At 39.6% G+C, this 26,077-nt stretch overlaps 2 protein-coding genes across 4 annotated transcripts in view; one reads left to right on the top strand and one right to left on the bottom strand.

The window, feature by feature from the left end:
- Positions 1 to 13,425, top strand: part of TDRP (testis development related protein) — a 28,253-nt gene extending 14,828 nt beyond the window's left edge. For both annotated transcript variants that reach the window (XM_086744436.1, XM_086744435.1), the window contains 2 exons: positions 7,913 to 8,016; positions 10,299 to 13,425. In XM_086744436.1, coding sequence (XP_086600562.1) covers positions 7,913 to 8,016; positions 10,299 to 10,644 — 450 coding nt within the window. In that variant the 3' untranslated portion in view covers positions 10,645 to 13,425. The remainder of the gene's footprint in view (positions 1 to 7,912; positions 8,017 to 10,298) is intronic.
- A 10,315-nt stretch (positions 13,426 to 23,740) lies between these two features.
- The window catches only part of FBXO25 (F-box protein 25), a 35,482-nt gene continuing 33,145 nt past the window's right edge, over positions 23,741 to 26,077 (bottom strand). For both annotated transcript variants that reach the window (XM_086745246.1, XM_086745247.1), the window contains one exon: positions 23,741 to 25,010. In XM_086745246.1, the coding sequence (XP_086601372.1) occupies positions 24,921 to 25,010 (90 nt within the window). In that variant the 3' untranslated portion in view covers positions 23,741 to 24,920. The remainder of the gene's footprint in view (positions 25,011 to 26,077) is intronic.

Genomic DNA, 26,077 nt, shown 5'->3' with positions numbered 1-26,077 from the left:
TTATGAATAGGTTTCCTATAACGTGGGAACAATGCTTCTTTAATGAAAGCTGATTGGCATTTTTTTATTAGAAAACACTTAGTTGTAACTTTATTGAACTGTAAGGTACTTACATGGAAAATTCCATCTCTAACTTTTTATTTTAGGCTCATTTTTTTTTTTCAAGGAGAGGCAGGAGGGAAGCCGTAGGACAAACAATTGTTTCTTCTCAGTCAAGGCTGAGAGGAAAATCCGTTCTTTTTGTTTACATTTATTAAAAAAAGTGTTTTGTGGAATGCCTGTACTTTGCTGGAGCGTTTTGATTCACCAGTTGTCAGTGCTCTGAGAATACTTGTGAAAGTCTACTAAAACTTGGCTAAAATATAAATTTCTGGAAATCTCATTTCATACATGCTGAGCAGTGACTTTTTAGGGATTAGCTGCTTAACTACACAATGACATTGAATATGCTGATTCTCACTACAGGTATACAGCAAGAATTCCTTGTACTTGCTCTTTTTGGTTGCTAAGACTCTTGTTATGTGGCTTCTTGTAGCCTGCAGAGAGTGGTTTCTGTGCTTCAGGCCCTGCTGGCCAGGCAGTTGGAAAATAGAAAAGTCTAACTGGAATGTGTTGAAAGTACTGGTGCCCACTCATAAAGCCATTTTAGAGTCAGAGTAATGTTCAAATATGCTTGAATTTCTTGCTTTGAAATGTAAACTTTTTGACTTGTATGTCTAATATAGTGTCTCAAATCCTTGCTATTATTCTTTGACTTGATTGAATTCTGTGCTTTTCCCCACTCCCATAATAAAGTGTACTTCATGCGTATTGACCACATCCACCTGATGGATGGATTTAACTGTTTTCAGTTAAATTTATATGGTCTTCCTCTTTAGTATATGTTCATCTATATCTACATAACTTTTTGTGCAATGTACTTTTAAAATTTATTTTTAGGCAAATCTACTTCTTTAGTTTATACCTAGCTGTTAGTATTCCTGGTTTGTTGCCTTTTGGCCTAATATTTCATGAACCTTCTTGCCCTCTAGTAGAGCTCTGATGATGAACAACGTACTTCTGACTGTAAAATTAAGTGGCAGTTCTTAGTGATGTTTCCCAGTAGACTCTTCCATTGTTCATTTATTATTCGTTGCCTGTTTACCGTGTATGGGAAGCTGAGAGTCATGTAAATCACCAGAACTTGTTGATGTGTTGAAACATGGTATACCTAAAGTCATTTCTGGTAATAATACCTTTCAATTTCATAGGAGACTTCCAATTTAAGAGGACCTGTCCATTTCTGGGGCATTTCATAAAGTTAACTGTCAGTAGTCATTTGTTCCCTTTTTCATCTAAAGACAGAAAAACTGTAGTTGACATATGCAATCTATATACAGTTGATGCACTTGAGTCAATACAGGTAACAAAGCAGAAACCCTTTTCTGTAAGGGTTGATACGGAGTGAAGCTTAGGGGGTGGGTTTGGGGAAGCCATACTGTATGTACAAGGCTGTATGTGTGGGAGACAGTGGATAGATGACTGCAACTTTCAGAGGGTGCTTGAGCTGATACAGTAGTTGCTGCTACAAAAAAAAAAAAAAAAGGTGCTGTTGGCCCCAGCTTCCACATTCTTTGGTGATTCACTGATTCTGACATCTTCTAAAGAGCTGATTCTTATCACTAACCCAAAACAACACAAAAAAAAAATGAATGAGTTAGATTTCTGATGGCTTAGTGAGTTATACTGGTTTTCCACAGCATCACACAGGTACAAAACTGTAATGTAAGGAAGGCAATATAAATGTGAGCAGGCAATGGACTGGGTTGATCCTCTTCAGCAGCAGTGTCTGATAAACCAGACATGCCACCTCCTGAGACTTCTCTCTGGGAATGTGACAGATGTGCACCCATACTGATCGGCAAAGCACACGAGAAGGGAGTGAAGGGGAGAAGCAGCAGACAGTTGGACTGGGGATACAGACTGTATCCTTTACGTGATGTTCTAGAAGTGGCTACTTGTACTCCCAGTTTCAGAAGATATGCTAATTAAATGGCAGCTCTTTCATGGTGGAGAAAGACTGCTTCATAAGCTGGAGTTTCCTCTGCTGAGGGGGAAGAATCTGTGCTCTGGGCTTGAGATCGTTTGGTGCCTGCTGGGACATACAATGATGATGTTTTTTCAGTAGTCTGCCAGTTGATGGGTTAATACCTGTGTGTGTAATTTCACTTTACTGATCCTTTTAGGTGATTGCACGGGGTGTTGTGCTTCACAGATTTTCACAATCTAAAATGGAAGATACGGCAGAAACTTTATTAATGGCCGTTCTCAGAAGCATAGTCCATGCTCCCATAGTCAAACTGCTATGAGACCAGTCTGTAACGTACTTCACAGAATACTGAAATGGCATCTTGAGAAGTTTCTGCTTTGTTTCTCATTGGTATTTTTGAGAAGTAGTAGACTGCAGCATCTGACCTAGTCCTCTAAAGGTTTTGACTTTCTAACATCTGATATTACAATTCTAGTCCTTCTTAATAGTGCTTTTTCTTAGCAGTCCCCTTACAGGCATTTCACTTGAGATAGATATATATATATATATATATTTTTTTTTTTTTAACCTGGAGTTTTGACTGTACACCTGGTTCTACTCTAGTGGTGTCAATCAGCTTTGATTTTGAAAGATTACCTCCTCCAAGGTCAAGAGTAGCTCATCCCATCAAGCAGAGCAAGAAGTGAAGGTGGCAGGAGGCTTGTCTGGATGAACAACAGATTCCTGAAAAACCTCAAACATAAAAAGGAAGCGTACAGGAGGTGGAAGTAGGGTCAAGTGACCTTGGGAGAATATATAGACACTCTGAGAGTGTAGGGATGGGGTTAGGAAAGGCAAAGCCCACCCAGAGTTAAATCTGGTGTGGAAAATAAAGAGCAACCAGAAAGGTTTCTGCATGTACCCCAGCAGCAGCAGGGAGAGTGTAAAGAAGATGGAGCTTGACTCTTCTTGGTGGTGCTCAGGGAATGGGCAAGAGGTAATGTGCACAAATTGAAATAGAAGAAATACTATTTAAACATAAGAAAAATGTTTTCACTGTGAGGGTGGTCAAGCTCTGGAACAGGTTGCCCAGAGAGGTTGTGGATTCTCCAGCTGTGAAGATATTAAAAACCTGGCTGTACATGATCCTTGGCAATCTGTTCAAGCTGACTCTGCTTTCAGCAGTGTAGTTGGACAAGATGATCTCTAGAGATCCCTTCCAGCTGTAAATGCTGTGTGATTCTGTGAACTCTGGAAGGTGAATTATTTCTTTTTCCACTAACACATGGAAAAATACTTCAAAGTTTTGAGAATACAAGCTAGACAGTTCTGTGTATAAACTTTTTTTAGAATTTTAGGAGTAGTACTTTTGAGTTTTGTGTAGACAGTTACGTCATAAAAATGAAATACAGAACTTCTGCAAGTGGCTTGATGCTTTATAACCATATCAGTACTATATTTTCATACTTTACATAACAATAATATTTTTACATAAAATAAATCTCCGGTGTAGTGAGGAGTCAGCTTACCAAACTGTCATCTCTTCTTTCTTACTGACCTTCCTTTGACATCCATTGCAAGGAAGCTAATTGTTCTGGCATCTGAGTCTTTCTCCACGTGCTCTGTAAGAATGTATGAAATTCCCAGCTGATCCAGAGACTGGCCCATCCAGTCTGGTGGTCTGTCTTTGACTGTGGTTTGGCCAGTTTCTAGGGCCTCTTCCCTCAACATCAAGAATCATTGTTTTGAGATATTACAGGGTGCATCCATCTAAACAGAGGGCATCCAGTTATGGATCTGCTTTCTGAATTTGTCTAATCCTTTTTGTGATGATTCCCAGCATTTTTTTTTGGCTTTGCAGCTGCTGCGTGTCAAACTGATGGCTCCAGAGAATGGTAGCTTCAAAATCTCCTTCCTGAGCTGTACCTACCAGCGGATAGAGTTGTAACTGTTTGGCTGCACTGGTGGTAGCGCTGCATATGTAGGTGGCACTTGTCTGTAGGTTAAAATCTTTAAAGAACATTGAAAAGAAATGCAGAAAGGCAACAGGCTGTTTGGAGGGATTTTTTTTTTTTTTTTTTTTTTTTTAGTATGTGACAGAGTTACATGACAGCCATAGTCAAAAAGAAACATTGTTGTCTTAACAAACAGTTCAATAGTTAGAAAAAAGCTTCTGGAAGTGGGAAATAAATATTTGACCTGCTCTTTTTCCAATGAGGGTGGTGAAACACTGGAACAGGTTGCCCGGAGAGGTGGTGGACGGCCCATCCCTGGAAACATTCAAGGCCAGGTTGGATGAGGCTCTGAGCAACCTGATCTGGTTGGAGATGTCCCTGCTCCTTGCAGGGGGGTTGGACTGGATGACCTTTAAAGGTCCCTTCCAACCCAAACTATTCTGTGATTCTACGATTCCTCTGCTAAGGTTTATATTCTTAAGTATGGTATCACTGAGAAGATTGTCAAGAGTGAAGTCTTTGCTCCTTTTCAGCTGAATGAAAGGGTGCCTCAGAGGATCAGCGCTGGCGTAGGCAGGTGTAGAACAGGACACTTAAGCATGGTAGGCAGAGGCGCTGGTTTTACCTCTGCGCTTCCTGGGTTTGTTTCAGCCTAGTCCATTTAGTATCCACAAGACTTTGTGCAATGAGTTTTATCACCTATTAGCAAAATTTGGTCTACTTAGACATTGATCCTGTTCTGTGGATTATCCTGGCAGTGTTTCCTCTTGAAACTCCAAATAAATTAGTGATGGAAGTAGGCCTTAAAGGTTTAGTGTACATTTCCCCTAAGGGGGCTGATTGAGAGAAGAACAAATCAGTTAGAATCTGCTACACAGTTATTACCCAGTATGTACCTACCAAATGTCGTGGAGACATTGTGGGAGTTTATTATTGTTTGTGAAAATACTAAAGGAAAGGTACAGTGTGTACATAGGTACTGATTTTCATACAGGTAGAAAGAAGACAGAGTTTGTAAGTTTTTTTCTGGCGACCTGCACACGCTGTCTGCTTGACACTGAACAGAACTTTTGTAGTAATTGTTCTTAAAGATATCTATAAATCAGAATGGGGCTTAATGAAGTTAATTTGAAAAATATCCAGAGTTAAAAAGATGGAAAGCTTGTGGCTAGGTATTAACAGGATTTTATTATGAAATGGTTTTGGTGGGTTTTTTTTGTTTTATTTTTGGGTTTGGGTTTTGTTGTTGTTTTTTTTTTTTGTTTGTTTGGGTTTTTTTGTTTTGTTTTGTTTTGGTTTTGGTTTTTTTTTTTTTTTGGCTGGAGGGTTGCTTGGGTATCCAAAACAATGCAGGTTGGAGTTGTATCGGTGAAGCATGTATGATGTTCTAGATTAAAAGAAGCTGTATGTGTAGGTGTATCCTTTTTCACCTGAACGTGTGTGTATAAATGCTTATCTCCAAATCCTCTTGTGTCAATGCTATTGTTCAAAGGCACATGTAGTTTAAGTTAAGCTAGTTGTCTGTCTGTGTATTAAATTGCTACTTGAAAACCAGTAACAAGGTGAGTTGTTGGGGGTTTTTTGTTTTTTTTTTTTAATCTGCAGATTTATTATGTGTCACTAGTGAAGAAAGATAAGCTTGTATATAAATGAGATCCCTGAGATATATATGGGTCTTTTTCCAGTTTAAAGGCCTAAAGTGGTAAGGCAGTAAAAATTGTGTGTGATATATAGTCTGAAATAGTAGAGTTTGAGTAAGATAACAGAAGAATAAGGATTTTTTTTTTAAAATATGAAAAGCTTTCTGGAGTTCCTTTTTTTTTTTTTTTTTTATTTCTTTCTTTCTTTAAACAGAGTACTTCCTTCAGCAGCTAACTTCTTGGAGATTCTTCCTGCTTTTAGAGGCTTGTTGTGGATTAACTACTTCGCAGTGAGAGGAAGCCAAGTCAAAGTAACAAGTCCTCATGTTAAACTTGTTACAGAATTTAACTGAACAACAGAAACAGAATTACCCCTTTATAGACTAAAATTGGGGGTTTAGACCATTATTTACATCACAGAAGCGTTAAATGTTGAGTACTGCTTGGCGAGGCTGATAATTTAAACACAAGGATTTTGTATAGCAAGGTCTCTGTTTTGAAGGTATCATGTGCAGCTTCTCTGGTTTTGTTTTCTGCTATTGACAGTTCTGGTATTCTGTGAGATGGGTATGGTGAGTCTGCTGCAGGATGCAAAGCTGAAGTTAGCTGTCTACATATTTTTAAACACAATTAAAAATAGTGTATGTTTAAATTAAACATGAGGGTTTGCTTATTATAATCTGTACTTGCTTTATTATAGTGGGGAAAAATAGATAGAAGCTGTTGCTTTTCTTGTGAAGCCATGAGGAATGCTGTAGTTTATGGTAAGATTAGGTGTGGGTTTAGGGAGAAGTGAGCATGGCAGTTGCAGAGGCCTGGGTTGTGATGAACCTGGCTCTCCTGTCCCTAGTCTGTCCATATACCATGAATGAGAGCTGGAAATTGCTCTGGGCTTGCTCAGCCTTCCCTTTTCAGAGTTCTCCAGAACTTTGCCCAAAGCTGGATCCATGTTTGTATCTCACGAAAGTGAAACTGAGTCTAAGTTAGACCTTCCTCCTGATCCTAAAATGGACCTGTTGTGTCTCCTGAGTTGGAGTAGCTGAGGTGGTTCAGCTGTGAGTAGGGAAGGTGGGTAAGAAGTGAAGGTATAGGACATAGTGAAACAGGAGATCAAGAGATGGAAATACTCTGTGACTAATGTGCAGTAACACAGACATTGTTTCATTCCTGTGAAAGGTAGAGGTTGTGGGTTTCTGGAAGGTGAGGAAGTGGCAGTACCAGCATTTCCCTCTCTGATGTTTGTGCTCTATTCATAGGTGATATTTCACATGTTTCAAGGCCTGTGTGGACGCACCGGTTATAAATTGTAATCAATTAAAACGTAAATGTCAAATTGATACTAATTTGCACCAATGAGTTCTGCAAAAAGGATGAAGCATAATCATAGGTGATGAATTAGCCTTCACTCATGTTGACAACTACAACTTTGTTTTGATTGTTGATTATAGTTCATAATATATTGTCGTATTTTTTAATGTAATCAAGTAACACTGATAGACTCACTCTGCCATTCCTATGAGACCCTGCGAGAAAGAGCAGCAACTTTCATATTCTGTGCTCAGCACACATGCGTGCATTTCTGTTAGTGTCCCTAAGCATGCTTGCAAAATAAAAATAACCAATACCTATTTTTTTTTTTTGCTTTGAGGGAGAGGGAATCAAACCTTTAATAATGTTGAAAAAATAATTTATGCTACATGTTTACCGGTCACAGAGAGCACACTTTAGTACCTCAGTGCCATGTGTTACATTTCACTGGCGAGCCAATGCTCTTAGCCTTCTTGCTTGCAGGGACACAAGAAGCCATTTTGGTGAGTTACAAATAGGAAAAACGAGTGCAAAGCAGGTTAAATCTTAAGAGTTTCAGCGTTCAGCTGGCTGTCCTGTCTGTTGTGGACAGCAGTGACTGTTTCATTTCTGTCTGTGGAAACCCCTTACTGTTTCCTAAGCTGCCTAGATTCCCTTCTTACTGTGGTATGCTAAAATGGAGCCAGCAGCTCCTGCCCTCTGAAGAGCATCCAGGACCCAACTGTACTCACTATCGTCACTCCGCAGCCTCTGCAAACTGGGAAGGTTTTGTACCCTTTGCTCAGCAGGAAGAGCTCTTGCTGCAGTAACCCAATCTGCTCTTTCTCAAAACAAGGCCGTTCTCTGCAGGCTGTATAGAGCCACTGTGCTGTGTAGCTGGGAGCATGCAGGACATAGGACCATTGCTGCCTATCAGCCACCCAGAGTCAGCACTGACATCCATACTGTGTGCTTGTAACTCTATAATTCACATTCATGAGGCTATTTACTTCTCTGTATAGGTTCAAGGTGCAAGTTTCCGGGGTTGGAAGGAAGTGACGTCTATGTTCAATAAAGATGATGAACAGCAATTGCTAGCAGGATGCAAATCTCCAAAATCCAAAGGGTGAGTAAAACCAATTGGTCTATCTGCTATTAAAATTGGAAGAGAAAATAGCAAATTAGTGCAAATTAGTGAAGGTTAACATTGAAAAGCAGTAGTGTTCAACTGGTGGAAGTTAAATGACAGAGAAAGGTTTATGTGCATTTTACAATTATGTATATGTTAAGATAACAATGAATAAGGCATGCTGTGTTAAGGAAAGGAACGATATTGTTGATTCCCTTTTTCTTCCTGACAGACCTAAAAAGATTATTTAGCTGCATAATAATTTTTATTGTAGAAACGGAGTAAAGGTTTCCGAGCAAAAATAGTTATTCCCATCCTCCCGCTTTCCTCTTAAGGATTAATTATGGTTAAGTTTACAAATTCCACACCCCTTTCCCCCCCCCCCCCCCCCCCTTTTTTTTTTTAACGTGCTTTACTTTCTCTTTTGAAGTCTTGTCTACACCTAAAAAGGTTAACTGGGATAGCTATAGCAGGATAGCAGGATCTGCAAAACTTCCCCGTCAGAGCTGAGGTGTTTACTTGGAACAGTTCTGCTGCCGGTATGGTTAGAGCTGGTCTCTGGAACAGACAGACTGTTTTGCTGTTACAAATATTTGTAGCTTTTACCTACATGTGCTACCTAACTGCCTTGGTTACAAACAGGAGAACATGTGCCACCTATGAGTATAGCTGTTCCAGCCCAATACTAGCTTTGGTAAGACTTGCTGTACTATGTTTTGCTTCCAGTTTACTTCAAAATATTTATATTTCAATATGCAAGTGCATATATGTGCATGTGGAGGGAGGATATGTGTGTGTATATATGTAAACAATTTGGAATATGAATACATATATTTCCATTTCCATTTAAGCCTGTTCAATCAAACTTCCCAAAAGTTCCCAGCTACTGTCCCTGTACAACTCTGAGTGTTATTAAGATGCTTGGTTGCTTCAAGGTTGCAATTCATGCTGAATATAAGAATCAATCCAGGGAAGAGAGCAGAAGTACGAAAACTGAATTATCACAAATGAGGAAAGCTATTTTAGCATTACTATGGAAACTGCCTGTATTGTAAGTTTGGAGGTATTTTCCTATACCTGTATACCGCCATTTGTACTTTACTTTACTTGTAAAGAAAAATGCAACTTTTCCAGTGTGCTACTCATGAAATATGAGAAAAGTGTTTGAAGTCTGTGACTAGCTTTAGCAAGACGAAAGTTCTGAAAAATCTGATCATAAATTGAAAATTCAGTAAAGGAAAAATTATTTTAGAGGTATGGGTTCAGTTGCTTCTATTTGAAGCTTTCATTAATGGAAATAAATTATTTTAATAAAAATATTTAAAAAAATTTCAGTGGTGGTTTCATTTGTGGTAAGGAATTTGTATGCTACTAGCAGATAACGTTTTGAATTTGCTATTTAGCTAATTGAACCCTGAAGGTTGTCTTTCACCACTGGTATTCAGCCTTTCTTTCTGGTCCGTTATTTGATAACATACATAACCCTGCGTATAAACTTATGCATAAACATTTGTCATTCTGTATTTTAAATACTCCATACTGCAAATATGAAGTAATTCCAATTCAAGGTTCTTAATGGCATAAGAAATATAATAATATGAGTAGCCTTTCAAATGTCTCTGAGAGAGAAAATCCAACAAAGGTGAGGATTTTTTCTTGGTTTAGGGAGGGTAGTTTTGGGAGTTCTTACCAGAAATACAAAAAAGCTGTTTTCAAAATATTGTGCAGATCTTTATGAAAAAAAATGCTAGTATCTTTAAAGTCCTGATACTGTGTACATCAGCTATTTTAGGGTATAAGGTTTAACTGGCAAGGTGATAACAGGGATATGAAACTGAGGAACACAGTGATTGTTAAAGCTGGTGATGGATAGAATATTTTTATATTCATTCTACTACCCTAACGCTGGGTTTGTTTTTTGGATTTTTTTTTTCTGTTAAAGTCCTAAATTGTTCTAATGCATGCTGAAATAATTCATACGTTTCAAAAGGCAGTTCTGTGTGATTCACCGGGGCCGGGGGGGAGTGTAAGTTCTTTTATAATAGGAAATGGCTGTACTCAGTCCACTTCTGATTTATCACGCAAGGTTCTGCTGTGTTTAGGCTTACGTGCATACAAGGGTGTTTTTCCTGAAGTTGACAGTAATGGATGTGCTGGCATAGGCTGATGACTGGCTAGCATTCCTTACTATAAAACATACTAAATTAATTGAATGTTATTAATAACTATTATGTGCATTGTTAAATGAAGAAATTAATTACCTCATTGTTATTTTCTAGAACAAACCTAAAGCTAAAGGAAGAGTTGAAGTCTGAAAAGAAGCCGGGTTTTTGGGACAGTTTGGTGATAAAGCAGAATGTCCAATCTAGGAAACCAGATGAGATTGAAGGATGGGAACCACCACAGATTACTGCTGCTGACTCTACTAATGATGCAGCAACTTCTTTAAGTGACTATACAGCCTGGTCAGGCTGGGAAGATGAAACCAAAGGCTCCACAAAATACACAAACCTGGCCAGCTCAGGAAACAGTTCCAGGTGGAGTATCAAATCAGCTGGAAAGCTGGTTAGTATTAGACGTCAAAGCAAAGGTAACCTTACTGACAACTGGGAAGAACTAGAATGATGCTGGTAATGTGAAATACTTTACAGATAAGAAGAGAAAGGTTCCATGATTTACTCGTGTGTTTAAACCAAAAGCAAATCTGCTCAATATTGCACCTTTATACAGTACTTTGTTTTATTCTGATTGTTACAAATTTTTGCTCACCTGATAGTAAATTTTCTTATTACATTGTTAAATAGCTATGTTTTCCACACTGAAAAAAAAGTAGAGAATCTATTTTGTGCCTATATTTCACATTCAGACTCTGCAGTATGTTGGATTGTTGGTTTTACAAAAAAAAAAAAAAAAAAGTAATTCCTTGGTGAATGTATACACTGGTTGTAAATTTGACTGCCTTATGTAGGAACTTCCACTAGCTTGAGGTCCTGTTGGTTTTTTTTTTTGGTATTTGAGGGCCACTCATAGTTTTAGTTTTGATGCTGTCCCTTTTTAACTAAGAATACTGATCTGTCACTTGCAGGGAGAATGCTTATACTTAGTAGACTGTTTTCCAAATCTTCAGCCTCAGCATATGCTTTAGCTTGTGCACACAAGACGCTCAACTGTCACAACGTGCTATACTGTGTGTGAAATGGGAAAATACTGTCCTAATGTAATTCCTTCCATCACAGGAACTTCACCAATAGTCAGGTCAAATGGGTCTTCCAGAGTTGTGTGGGGTGGGGTTTGGTTTTTTTTTTTTGCTTTTTTTTTTTTTAATATATATTGAACATTGTTTGACAAAGCTAAGCTGCTCAGTTTTTAAGATGCATGTTATGCTAAAAGTGATTGAAAATTTGGAAAGCAGCAGTGAGAAGAGTATGAGAAGATCTCAATATTCAGTATCCACAGACCTGAATCTAGGGATAAGCGGCTTCTTATGGAAGGGCATATGTTTTCATTTTTACAATAGCTGATCCTTGTTCCACAGGCAAATGTTTTGTTTTATACTGTGTTGTTCCTTCCCCCCCTGCCCCATAAGCAGAGATTGAATTATACTCTGGCATTTTCAGGATAACCGAGTAACTGAGCCATTGCAAGTATGTGCATGCACAAAACTTTTGAAGCATTTTTGTTATAAAGCTCCATGTTATTAGCTACTGATATTTTAATTTTTTTGGTAGAAGAAGGTGAAGTGTTAAACTTGAGATTTGAAATGTATATAAGAATACTAAAAGTGCCTCTTTCTAGCATGTTGCCTCTCATTAGCAGTGCGGCCGATGTCAGATCCAAAGCTGGTTTCTATTTTGTTTATATGACCTATATAAATAATACTTTAACATTCATGGAAAAAAATAAAACCAAAAGTTTCATTAAAAAAACGAACAGTAGGCTTTTTCTCTCCTGATTGTTAAACTGGTATAACAGAACTGAAAACTGGGTGACTGCCCAGCAATATGGCCAGTACAGTCGCAAGATCAAGTTAGCATTTCAGAGAAAATAGTGTTTTTACAAGAAAGCATATACCTTTGTATAATGGATACCTTGTAAACATATTTTTGCAAGAAGCTTGTGCTGATGAAAAGGGATGCATGCAATTTTCTTCCAAGCTTGTACCCCTGTTCCTGTTACTGCCACATTATTCCTTTCTTAGCTCTCTCTTTCTCCTCTCTCTTCCAATTCATGTAGAGTTTTCTGGTTTACACTTCCTGCATAGCTATTTTTTGGAGATTCCTGTTGAGATGTGCCTGGAGGGAAACTGTAGCAACATGGTTTTGGTGGGTTGTCGTCATTCCCCCCCCCCGTTTTTATAGGATGTTAAAAGATGTTCTTAAGTTTCTATAAAGAACATCTACAAAGTGTTTTGTGCTACAAAACAGACTCTTGTAGGTGGCAAGTGTTATTTGTAAAATTGGCATTATATGTATTAAAAAATATACTGATAGGGGAGAAGGGTTAGCAATTGTATTGCATCATTTAGTCTGTGAGTAAATTCTGTATTTGCCTTTGGTGAGGACGTATGCTGAGGTTAAATTACAGGAAAGAATTAGTGTTCTTGGGTAAAGTATGCTGCATTTTATAGTTTATGGAATACCCTCTAAGGCATGAGCTAGTATTCAGTTTGGTTGTTGGTGCTGACCTAAAAGAACGGAAAAAGATCTGCTAGCAGCCCTCAATATTTTGTTTTCAAAGATGGGCTGAGACCTTTTAATTTCACTCCTGAAGAACCTATTTATACTGTGACCAGTAAAGGTTTTGCCTTGCACATTATACTGTCAAGTGCCTGTTTCTCACCTTGGTAATGTATGTGTTTGATGTACAGCTTAACTGAACATTTTTCAATTTGTTTTTAAATGTATGACAAAGAATATGCTCACAAAGCTGAAGCCTGTTCTAAAACAAAATTGCATCCAAATGGGAAATTGAGATACGTAAACGTAAGGTTTAACTGCTAGTGATGAAAGTTTTGGTGTGCTTTTTAAGTGATATTTCCTCAGAAATAACTGTTCTAAGGATGAACATTATTAAATTTAATATAATTTATTGTTATGCTTTAATAATGTATTTGTCTTTTGAGAACTCACTCATGTGAGCTTTTCTTCTCTAATGTTTATAAAGTTGTCTGAATTTTCAGAATGGGGTCCTCTTTTCTTTTACTTTTTTTAGATGCTTAACTACATTATACATTTATGGGCTTAAGCTGTACAGGGCTCCATACGTGGTATAAGTGTAGAATATGTCCCTTAATATTTGTTTTGAAATTGCGTTTCAGTCTATGTGAAATGGTTTAGAAGGTGGTAGCATTAAGATTGTACGATAAGATTGCACAAAATAAAATATAGTTTATATTGCTTTCTCGTAGCCAGTCTGCATGGTTGTTGGCGTGGTTTTAACGGGAATTAAAAGCTTCATGTGGCTGTAACTAGTCACTTAAGTCTAAGCAAAGTTCTTTCTGAGTATTTTTATTTATTAGCACCATTTGCAAAAAGAAAAATAGTATTTTCCATATGAATAAAGATTTAGTTTGAACTGAAATGCCTTATTCTTTGATATTTTTTGTCCCGTTCTATTTGTCATGACGGTTTCCATCTGCGTGGACGTTGCTTGTATCGTTGCAGAACGCGGCCAAGGAAGTAAGAGCTGTGTTTGTCCAAACTCAGTGAATCATGCCGTCTCACAAGCTGCAGCATCCTAGATTTAAAGCATCACCCATTGCTTTCACAGTGGGAAGAATTCGTTGGTTTTGACAAACTGCAAATATTTTGTTTTACTGGTATTTATTGGTTTAATTTTTTTTTTTTTTTTTAATTTATTGGCTGTTATGAAAGCTTGGGCAGAGCAGCATTCTTTCCCTGAAGATTTCACCAGCAACATGTAAACTGGAGGACCTGGAATGCTTTTGCATACGCTGGCCCCATAATGAGGTGAGACCTGCACGTCCTGGGCTCTGACAAAAGTGAGATGCAGCCGCAGTTACCCGTAGATCTGATCTAGAAAGAAGAATGTTGTCACCTTCTCGTTCTTCCACTCTAGTTTGCTGGCTTTGTGGTTGTCTAAATAGACTTAGCAGGGAACATTTAGGCAAAGTGTTTCTTATGAGAGCGTGTGAACTAGCTGAAACAGAAAATTATAATCATACAAGTTACATTCTTAGGGAAAAAAAACCTGTATTGAGATGCCTCTGACTATACCGAGGTGCATCATGCACACATCTGGGCAGGTGAAAGGGGAGCGGAGGGACCTGCATTTCCAGACTCTCGGTAGACAAGGACCCTGCCAAATTTTGAGCATAGCTGTTCCCAGAGCCCAGGTGAATTCAGCCTGGCATCCGTCTCAATTTCCAAAATTTTTTTTAAATGCTCATTAATGTCTATGAATGTCAAATAACAAAACTGTAGGTCCTATCTCTGAACAGTCTGAAAAGAAAATGAATGTGCATGTTATTTAGCTGTTTCTTGCATATCTAAACTGTTCTTACAGATGTTTGTGTGGTTCCCCCCTCCCGCCCCCCCCCGAGGGCCTGCTAGTTGGTTTTTGATGTGCAAGTATCTGGGAAATGTAACCAGCACTATGAAGAAGAAAAATAATTTTGTAAAAGGCTTAGTCACTGGTTATAGTTTGCAAAGGTGTGAATCATTAGATGTTTGTCTGTCGCTCAAAAATTTCTTATAGCATGCCTGCTTTGGACCATGCAAGACAAGGAATCAGACAGATATGCAAAGCATCCAGTTTAGAAAATGAAAAAGGAGTGAGTTGCATTTACTGTAAGTGCAACCAGCAGAAAAAAAAATGCTGCTTCTATAGTTACAAAGTAATAAAGAATATGAAAATGATCAGAAAATAGGGAATATACATAATAGAAAATTAAATGAAATATATAATAGTAAAGTGTAAGGAGAAGATGTTTTTTCATATGATATTTACCAACTCTTATCACTGATACTGAACAAAAATACTTGCTTTGGTTTGGGGAAGAAAATTTTCCTATTCTGTCCTGTATTTATGAAAAGATGCAAAAAAACCTACTGTGTTCTTTTCAAGTCCGTAATAATCTGGTAAAAGCTTAGCTGGCACTTAAATTTTTGTGCTCTTGAGACCCAAATAACATTAGTGCAAGCTTAATAACACGTTTTGAACTATGAGTTTGCTGTTGGAAAAGAAAATGCATTACTCTCCAGAGAAAACGCACAGCTGTATTTTGTAAGACTAGTTTGTCCACTACTGAAAATAATAATGTGGTACTTTGCTTTCTAGTCACTCTCATCCCTTGTACGGAGAAGACTAATTGAACAGTTGAGTTTAAATAATTTTTCAGAGAATTGGCTAGTTTAATTATTTGAGGTTGTATTCTAAAACAACTCAGATTTCATACAGAACCATTCCTTAAGTTAGCAATGTCTTCTGCCCTTTCTAATCTTGTACCTCTTTACTTGAAAACCCCAAATGCTGTTGTCATGAACATCTTGTTTGTCCAGGAGTTTTGTGATTCTCCACAAGATTACCCTGCTAAATGCTTCTGGTATTGGAGGGACAGAGAAAATACTGCAGTGCCTGTGTTTGTGCTGGAGAAAGCAAGGGAGATTTATGTATCAGTAGTCCACCTGCTGTACTTGGTTTTTTTTTTTTTTCTTTTCTGCTAAAGCTTTCTTACATGCAGGATAATATTAATTATTTTTTGCTTGGTTTTATTTTTGTACTTGTCCCCTTTTGGGTCTTTTTTTTTTTTGGTCACATATACTAAGATCTCTCTGATTACATGAAGACCTAATCTTCGCTGTTTCTCCAATGACGGACACCCACTTTTAGGCAGACTTGCCTTCCGTTTAGTGCCTGTAAACAGTTTATCTTTTGAACATTTGGACAGAAACTTGGCAGCCACCATTTGACTGGACAAACAAAGGAAAACAAGTCAAGCATCACTTCCCATTAGGAAGTAAACTATTGTTTGATAGGATGGAGCATGAGATTCCCAGAAGTCATACTACAGATACAGTAATGCTGCACATAGGGTTATTTTGAAAATTAGAGACATAATGAAATACAAACTTGCTCTTTTTTTTTTTTTTTTTTTTTTGTATTATAAACTCACACATCTCCTGAGGTGTGTTAACCTGTCTGTGTAGTGTGGCTGTCATGCTGCTGCCTGCAAGAGAGCACATACATGCTGAACCAAACCGTTGTGACCAAGGTGGAGGATCTGAGTTTCTGATCTGTGCGGTGAGAACTGGCTGCACTGGGGACAGGAGGACAGTTCTCAAGGCAAGCAAAGGAGCAGATGCTCTGGCATAGAGGAGTGAAGCACAGTATAAAGAGAAGTATAAAGAAGTCCAGAACATCTGAGACTGTTCCTAGGGGAGGTAGTATGGAGATTAATTATTAGACCAGGGGTTTAGTGTTAGAGAATCAGAACTAACGCATGGCTAGGCCTTTTTCACAGTGTGTTTTCTCTGTTACCGCATTCAAGAGTGGGATTTTTGGCTGTGATGAGCAATTGGAAAGAATATCCCTTGTGCACAGGTATAAAATGAGGGTTTGGATGCCTTTAAGACTGATGTTGCTGTAACTCATGGCAAGCTTCTCTGGATCTATTCCATACTGCTATGCCTATAAATTAGACTTAATTGATCAAAAATCATAGAACAACAAAATAGTTTGGGTTGGAAAGGACCTTTAAAGGTCATCTAGTCCAACCACCCTGCAAGGAGCAGGGACATCTCCGACTAGATCAGGTTGCTCAGAGCCCCGTCCAACCTGGCCTTGAATGTTTCCAGGGATGGGGCATCCACCACCTCTCTGGGCAACCTGTTCCAGTGTTCTACCATCCTCATTGTAAAATTTTTTTCCTTATGTTCAGTCTGAATCTACCTCCCTGTCCTGGTTTTGGCTATTTTAAAAGCTTTCCCCTTGTCCTATCACAGCAGACCCTGCTAGAGTTTCTGACCATCTTTCCTGTAGGCCTCCTTTAGGTACTGGAAGACCGCTATCAGGTCTCCCTGGAGCCTTCTCTTCTCCAGGCTGAACAGCCCCAACTCTCTCAGCCTGTCCTCATAGGAGAGGTGCTCCAGCCCTCTTATCATCTTCATGGCCTTCCTCTGGACTCTCTCCAACAGGTCCATGTCTTTCTTATGTCAGGAGCTCCACAGCTGGGGAGTCTCACCAGAGCGGAGCAGAGGAGCTGAATCACCTCCCTCGACCTGCTGGCCATGCTTCTTTTCATGCAGCCCAGGATGCAGTTGGCTTTCTGGGCTGCAGGTGCGCATTGTCGGCTCATGTTGAGCTTCATGTCCACCAGCACTCCCAATTCCTTCTCCTTAGGGCTGCTCTCAATCCATTCTCCACCCAGCCTGTATTTGTGCCTGGGATTGCCATGACCCAGGTGCAGGACCTTGCACTTGGCCTGATTGAACTTCATGAGGCTGGCATGGGCTCACCTCTTCAGCCTGTGAAGCTCCCTCTGCTTGGCATCCCTTCCCTCCAGCATGTTGAGTGTACCACACAGCTTGGTGTCGTCAGCAAACTTGCTGAGTTGGGCACTCCATCCCACTGTCCTTGTCACCGAAAAAGGTTTCCTTCCGGACGGGGCCCACATTTTCCCTGGACTTCCTTTTATACCCAGCATACCTATAGAAGCTTTTCTTGTTGTCCTTGACATCCCTGGCCAGATTTAATTCTGTCAGGGCTTTAGCCTTCCTTACCTGATCCCTGGCTGCTCCAACAATCTCTCTGTATTCCTCCCAGGCTATCTCTTCTTGCTTTCACCTTCTGTAGGCTTCCTTTTTGTATCTGAGTTGGTCCAGGAGCACCTTGTTCATCCGTGCAGGCCATCCAGTGTTTTTGCTTGACTTCCTCTTCACTGGGATGCATCGCTCCTGAGCTTGGGGTATGTGATCCTTGAAAATTAATCAGCTTTCTCGGGGCCCTTTTCCCTCCAGGGCTGTAGATCATGGCACTTTACCCAGCAGATCCCTGAAGAGGGCAAAATCTGCTCTCCTGAACTCCAGGGTAGAGAGCTTGCTGCACATCCTCCTCACTGCCCTAAGGATCTTGAACTCCACCACTTCATGGTCACTGCAGCCAAGACTGCCCTTGAGCTCTTCGTTCCCCACCAGCCCCTCCCTCTTGGTGACAAGGTCCAGCATAGCACCTCTCCTCGTCTCCAGGAACATCCTGGATTGCTTGTGCCCTGCTGTGTTGTCCTTCCAACAGATAGCGGGGTGGTTATAGTCCCCCATGAGGACCAGGGCTTGTGGATGTGAGGCTGCTCCTATCTGTCTACAGAGGGCCTCATCTGCTCTGTCCTCCTGGCCAGGTGGTCTGTAGCAGACCCCCACTGTAATGTCACCTGTCCCTGCCCTCTCTTAGTTCTGTCACAGCCTTTTATGCTGTTGGTGAGGCTTGTTCTCAGCATTAATCTTTTGACTTCTGCTTTTTGGTGTCTCAAGTGATTTTTAGGATTCTCCATTAGTTTTCAGGGTATTTTTCTTAGTGGATGAATTACATTTTAGAGGTTGATCCTTCTTTGTTATTTTTGTTTGGTTTTTTGAGGTTTTTGTTTGTTTTCTTGTTTTATTGCCTCTAGGCCTGTGAATCTGGTAATTTATGAAGCATTAGTTGGAACTCACCCATTTTAGAATGGGTGAGACTATGGTTCGAGTGCTCTGTGCCTGGCTTCTGTCTCCTGCCTGCAGACACGCTGTTTGGAGCAATTGGAAGCTGCAGAAAGTGTCCCCGCAGCCTTACTGGTGGGGCCAAATCCTCAAAAGACATGTGTGTGAGCCTCCTCGCCAGAAGTGTGTGAGGTGCATGGCCTGGTTTCTCTTCTGGTGGCTACGATGCATGTGCCCGCAATGGGCTGAAGGCCGCATGCAGCCTTAACTGGGGCAGAGGCTTGTTCATGGGCCTGTTCGGAGTGCTGGCGTTTTGGGTTGGGGTGCTCTCCACCTCACTTGTTAAAGTTGTTGCATTTGATGTGAGGTGGCTGGCTAGGCAGTGGAGCAACGCCATCCTGGTTCGTGGTGGCTCCACTTTTGCCCAGTGACTGTTTCAACATGGCCACGCTTCAGCGTAAGAGGAGGGGAAGGGTTGCAACAGAAGGCACAGGATCAGACCACGGAACATGCAGCCGAGTCACAAAAAATAGCCGCATTAGAGGCTCAGACACGCTTCCACAGAAGCTGCTGCGTTACAGTCGAGCAGATCTAGTTTTAGTGACTTGTGAAAGCAATCCTTTGGTGGTATTTTCATCAATTAGCCAAGTTCTAAAGGCATACTGTAGAGTTAAGAAGGGGACTGACAGGTTTACAGCTTTAAAAGTCTACAGTAAGAAAAAGTCTAAAAATCACTGCTGTGTCTGAGAGAATTACAGGGACCAAAACAGGGGGGAGAGATGCTCACAGCATGCAGAACTTTGTTCTGTAATCTAAGCACTGTGTGGGAATGACAACTGGCTCTCCAAATTGAATTATTCTGCCACTGTTATTTTGTTACAAATACTGTAGAAAAACAGAGCATTCAAATACAAAGAGCATGTACAAATTAAACAAGAAAATTTAGAATTAAGTGGTGGCTCTTTGCGTATGCCTTGAAAATTGTTAGAAAGGCTTTCAGCTGAAGGCACAATGACTGACTGCCCATAAAGTGCAACAAATATAAAGCTGAGTAAGTTTTATTCATATTTGTAGAAGAATGTACACATAAATCTGTGGGAAATAAGCATTACCAGCATGTCTGAAAGGCAGGGGGCTAGGGCTGTGTGTTGCACAGGGAACAGCCCTTGGCAATTGAAAGAAAAGAAACCCAGTTTTACTGGCACTCTCACCTCTGTCATGTCCTGAATTCACTTATTGTCATGTCCTTGGGTAGGGCCGTTATAAGCTTTAAAGGTAAAGGGGAGTTAAGAATTATATTCCAGTGTCTTTTAAGGGGTTGGACCTAAGCCTTGCAGCTGAAAGCATAGAAACAGGGCAACTGAAGAGCATAATTAGCTAATGCTTCAGTGTTCTGAACTGTAATTTAACAACTATTTCCAAATACTTGATATTGTTTGCTTTATTTGATGTTGTTATCTTCGTATTGGCAACCGTAACTGGATATTAAGGGGCTAGCCTTACTCCGATGCCCAACATACGGAAAGAAAAAAATTCTCATCATCAGGACCACTTACTGGAAGGGGTGACTGTAGTTCCCTCTACTAGCAGGGGTATGGTTGGTCATACAGTGCCACACAGCTGGGCAGCTGCTGCCCGTGTTTGGCTGTCGTGCTCTGACCCTTTCTTTTTCTTCGGTAATTTCCTGAACGTCTAGCCTCATGATTAAATATTGACTGAGGGCTAGAGAAAATTAAATATTATATGAGCGTAGTTCAGCTGAAAAGACTTGAGGAAGAATGATTGTATGAAAATTATCCCTAGAAATAATAATTTCTCAGTCTGGTTGCATCAGCGACTTGAACTGACTGGTTGACGGCAACTGCATCCATGCCTGCCACAGCACAGGGGAGAGGATGTGACATTGGACACAACACAATCATCTCAAATGTAGCTTTTGGGATAGGGAGTTCCCAAAACTCATGTTCCATCTGTGAAGACTTGGGAAGAAATGGGACCTCTTGTAGACTTTGAAAGAGGTGAGCTCTCCTCAGCTTTTCAAAGTAAGAATGCAGGTGATGAGATTCCCAGAAGTCATACTACAGATACAGTAATGCTGCACATAGGGTTATTTTGAAAATTAGAGACATAATGAAATACAAACTTGCTCTTTTTTTTTTTTTTTTTTTTTTGTATTATAAACTCACACATCTCCTGAGGTGAGAAGAAGAAGAGTCTTGCTTGACTTCAGTGGAGGTGAGTTTTGCTCTCTGTCTGGCCAAAAGTCAAGCACCTGAGGCCATTTTCAGTACGCTGCCTGAGTGAGCATCCTGTTTCTCTCCAGCCATTGCAGAGTGACGACTTAGGCACTGAGCTTTCCCCATGTCTTCTGTAAGAAGCTATGAAGTACTTTTGATTTGTTAAATTTGGGTTATGGGACTTCTAAGTATCAGATGCCGAAGTATCTATGACCGATTTTGTCAAGTTTAAAAAAAAAAAACAAACACCACACCCTTCAATGAAATCCAGCTTTTTTCTTTTTGTGATTCTGACCTCAAATTGTGAGGCTTAAGAAATATGTACACACTGTCTGACTCTCTTTCTGTATATACACATATGACAGGACTTAGGAGTTGAGAACAGTAGCACAAATGCAAAATTAATACATTTTTCCTCTTATTCGTTGCCTCCTTGCAAGTGTATAAATGACTCGTGCTTATTATTGTCTCAAAAATATACTCATAGATGAGACTATTTAGCTCATAAAACTATTTCTTTGCCAATGATCAGCTGTAAATACGCTAAGTTTGTACACCAGGCAAATCTAAAATGTTGTGCTGCTGTTCTCTATCTCACCCTCTCCTTTCTGCTAACCTGCATTGCTTCTGTCTCCTAAACCACAAAATGGCACTAGGCTTTCAGTCCTATTCCTAGTGGATATCTAGTTCCGTTAGTTTTTTTTTTTCCTCACATTTCAGCTTCTTCCTTCTCCAAAAAGCAAATTTATGCATTTCCCAGGGATGGGGAGCAGAGGAAAGGAAAAGAGCCAGGTTCTGCTCCTCTGCTATTTCCAAATAAGAACCTCAGTCCTGGCTGATGTCCCAATAGAAAGCTGACTCAGTGCTCTCTGAACAGGTCTGCTTCTAGTGTCTGTGCAGTTAGAATTTCTTTTTGCAGAAACAGGAGAACAAAATTGTTGGGAGGTAATATAATACAAGGGGTCTGGGCTGTCTGAGAGGCAGGTTTGGACTTAATGACTGGGGGTTGGGGGGGGTAGAAAGAAGATCTTATTTTTCAGAATTGTAATGTCAAGCTCATTGTGGTCTATGGCAGAGAATGTTTTGATTGCCTTTGAAGCAGTGTTGGTTTTCAGGACTAGGATTCAAGAAAACACAAATCCTCTGAGATTCTAAAGTGATCATGCAGGGCCCACAGTTAGAACATGGCTTCCTGTCATTGCCACTGCAAAATCTGTATCTAACCAGATCTAGGTCTTGGGAAAAAAAAGCTGTGAAGCAGAAGAAACTTGTAGAGATTTGGTAAACATTTCAAGGCACAGTTTCTGCTTTAGGAGAGAGCACTTGCCTTTCTTGGCATACGACAGCCAGCACACAGGAGGCCCAAGAGGGGAGGCTTTTCTTTAACTCTTGTCATGGGTTACAACAACTTTAGGTTACATGAGTTAAGTGCTGGTGTAAAGGGCAAGGAGATTAATTCAGGTTGTAAAAATGTTCTTAATACCTCAGCTGTAGTAAAGAACATCATTATCCCGAAGGTGAAATGCTCTCCTCTTTCCATCTGATGAAGCAATTAAAAAAAAACCAAACAAACAAAAAACCAAACCACACCACAAACTATCACTGTCTTAGCCTTTTGCTTACATGACACAATCAAAATCTACCCTTCATGGACTAGGCAGGAGAATGCCTCAAGACCTGTCCTTCAGCCCTTCAAAGGCTTTTTGCTTCTTAAGAAAGGACAAAACAGCAAGTGCTGAAAGGGAAGATTAAGCCTGACTCCTGTCACCTGACATTTGTATGAGAACTGAAAATGACTTGTTACACCTACTGATTTTTCCAAGCATTTTAAACACTTCTTACAAGCCCTTTTAAGTAATCCCTCCCCCTCCTCAGTATAGAGGTAAGGGGAGGTCCTTCTCTCCATTCTTCATACCTTTCCCCAATTCTCACATTACTTGCATCTTCAGTAATAGGCAGCTTCCTAGGGAACAGTGTGGTGCTTGCACTCCTCCAGTCAGAGACGATCAGTGAGCATGACAGGTGAAGAGCTCAGCACAGTATTAAACCTTTCTTTAAAGCTCTCGAAGAAAGCAAGTAGCATCCATACAGGTATTTACAGAAAGTTCCATGAAGGGTAGCACTGCTGTAACCACAGTGGAGTCATTAGAGGATGCCAGCCATCAGCAACCACTGTCGAGGTTACCTAGGCCCCACAGGGTCACACAGCCAGGAAAGGCAGTCTGCCATCAATACATCAGTTAAATACATGGGGAGCAAGTCATTGTTCAAGAAGAGCTGCTGGTTCCTTGACAAATCCAGTGGCTACAGCAGTGCTTGGGCTAGGACAGAGAGGCTTGCAGCAACACTCTGAATGAACAGGAATAAGAATGGATGTCACTGGCTTCACACCCAATCATTACCATAGCCATAGCAGACACCTTAGTTGGAAAAAAAAAAAAAAACCAAAAAAAACACAAAAAACCAACAAAACAAACAAACAACACACACACAAACCCAACAAAAAACGACGAACTCACAAACCCCTGTGTTTAAAATCCACTTATCAGCAAATTCAATGCATAAGGTTGGTGTATCACTGAAATTGAAGTTAAAGCAAATAAAACTACCTCCCGAGGAAATAAATACTCCCCTCTTCTTGTGCGGCCTACTAACAGCCTAGTTCTCCTATTACAAAGAAAAATTGCCAATACAACCAATTACTGAAAAGTAAAGTCACTTGGACTGCTTGTATGCTTCTCATTCCTTTACCAATTACTCAAAGAACAGGTTATAGAAAGATCTTACAAAATTCAAATGGATTCACCTCTGTGCACAAGAGACTTCTAGGAATAATAGATAGAAACATGATTTATTACACTGTACAAAATTAGATTCAGAACAAACAAGTGCAGAATATAGTACATAATTTATTTTTTCTGTACATTACATATTATTTGTTAAATTTCATTGACAGACCCAGAACTTCCCTCATTTCTTCCTTTACCTGCCTAAGCCAAGCAATTAATTTTGTTCTAGAAGACATAAGAAGATAGGTTCTTGGAAAATTTATCATCTGATTAACCTGGCAGAAGGTGCTTCAGCTCAGATTGCCTTTCAGTGTTTCCCAGAACTTGTAAAAAGACTTGTTGGGTTAGAACCTCAGTTGTTAGTATCATGTCCTGCCACTGTACCAGTCTAGAAACAAGCAACTCATTTAATTCTCATTAAATATCAATATCTTCTTCTTAGAAGATGAATTAATGCAGTTGCATTTGTAGACATACTGAACAGTAGAAGTGAAGGCTGTAGCTACCATTAAAGAAAAAAAAAACCACCATACTCTCCAGTAGCCCCAGATTTGTCTGTTTAGTTATCCAGGTTATATGTTTAATAAAGTCTTTAAAGTCCTTAAGAAAAATAAATATTTGCATAATGTATGTACAAGATTGGTTGATTTCATCCACTCCAGTCATAGATTCAAATGACAAATATAACCACAGCGATGTTTTATTCACTAGCTTAAGGATTAATGCCACTTCAGTAACTGATGCATTAAGAGTCCAAGGGAATATTGGCTTATTCTTTGTAATAGTGCAAATTATACAGAGGTGTTTTGAAAACTGGCTTAAACAAAGAAGGATTAACAAAAACAACCCTCCATTGGTCCCTGTAAGAGTTGTTTAATTCTTCCATGAAATTTTCAAAACTCTCCCATATAATTTTAACCAACTATTAAGGCGTCAAAAGAATGGATTTAAAGTTGAGATTAAAATGATCTTTCTTGGACTTGAAAAGAAGTCCACTGCAGATTTCCTGACAAAGAAATTTTCTTAATGTGCTTCCTTCTCCTCAGCTCTTACCTGCACAAAAACAATACGCCAAATAAACCTGTCTGATAGTCTCCCCCCTATCTTTTAATTTTAACTACAACGAAACATTACACTTAATATATTGCACAAAAAGCATAACATATCCTGCCTGACTCTTCACAAAAATGGCCACAAACACAGGAGAACAGCTACTGAACATCTCAAAATTTGAAGAGATCAATGAAATGCTGAGGAGATACTGGCATGAGACAGGTGTTCGGATCACTGGCTGTGCAGGGGTGTCCTGTATCCTGCAAAGGAGAAAAGAGTAAGTTATCTTTCCACACTCACAATCTGTCCAGCTCCAATTAAAAAAAAAAAAGCACACAAATTCACATATAGGCACATGCAACTACTTCCACTGTAAACAAACTGATAGGAATTTGCTCTTTTTAATTTTTTTTCCTTTAACTGTTTTAGACTAAGTTAAGAAAACTAGCCTTTGCAGTTTGACTGTGGTAGTGCAGGGTAGCTTCAGATTTTGGGGAGAAAAAAAAAAAAAAAACAACCAAACAACAAAAACCCCACACCACAAAACTATCTCCTCCTACCAAATCAGCACCTGAGTCAAAGCTCTTAAAAAAAATTTCATATTCCTTATCTGTTATTTTCTGGTAATGTAATTAAACAACAACAAAAAAATAAAGGCAACTGCTTTGTTGAACTTAAGTCATCTGCTTAATGAAAATCTGAAATCAACTAAAGCTCCTTGCTTTCAAAGTGAAGGGCAGTAGACACTTCTTCAAAAAAAAAAAAAACACACAAAAAACTACAACAACTTGTACAGCATGTTTGAAGTCCCAGTCATAAGTCTTCCTAACTTTGCTTGTTTTCCTTTTTCCTCCCTTTCATTCCTGCATTTTCCTCACCTGAAAGCACTGCCTTTAAACACAAGTTAGCACCCAGGCAAGTTAGGAACATAGAAGATGGACAGGATAGGAAGGCTCTGTCATTACAAAGTCACTAAGCCTGCAGTGCTTTCTTTAATATTACAGAAACTTGAACCTAGCACAAGTGTCTGGTTACTTAAGATTCAAATTCCTCTCCAAATAAGTTCAGTTTTGCACCTTACTAGAACCCTCTGAAGGAAGGAAATGCTAGAGATGTAATGAGAAGAAGGTCCCAGACAGTTCAATGGAGAGGTTAAACACCTTGATGAACAATGCTGTAAAGCTCAGAAACTGTCCTCCCCAGGTTTTAAGGTGTTTCTCCCCCTTTTCCATTAGTGTTGATGAGTTCACCATGTGGGGTAAGCAAACTAGAGTAAATAGATGGTAAGTGTATCACAGACCACTGCAGTCTTCATTTAATTTCCATA

This window comes from Chlamydotis macqueenii, chromosome 3 (genome assembly GCF_036417535.1).
Source record: "Chlamydotis macqueenii isolate bChlMac1 chromosome 3, bChlMac1.mat, whole genome shotgun sequence".
NCBI lineage: Eukaryota > Metazoa > Chordata > Aves > Otidiformes > Otididae > Chlamydotis > Chlamydotis macqueenii.
The sequence above is the reverse complement of the archived record's forward strand: the minus strand, read 5'-3'. Positions and strand labels throughout refer to the sequence as shown.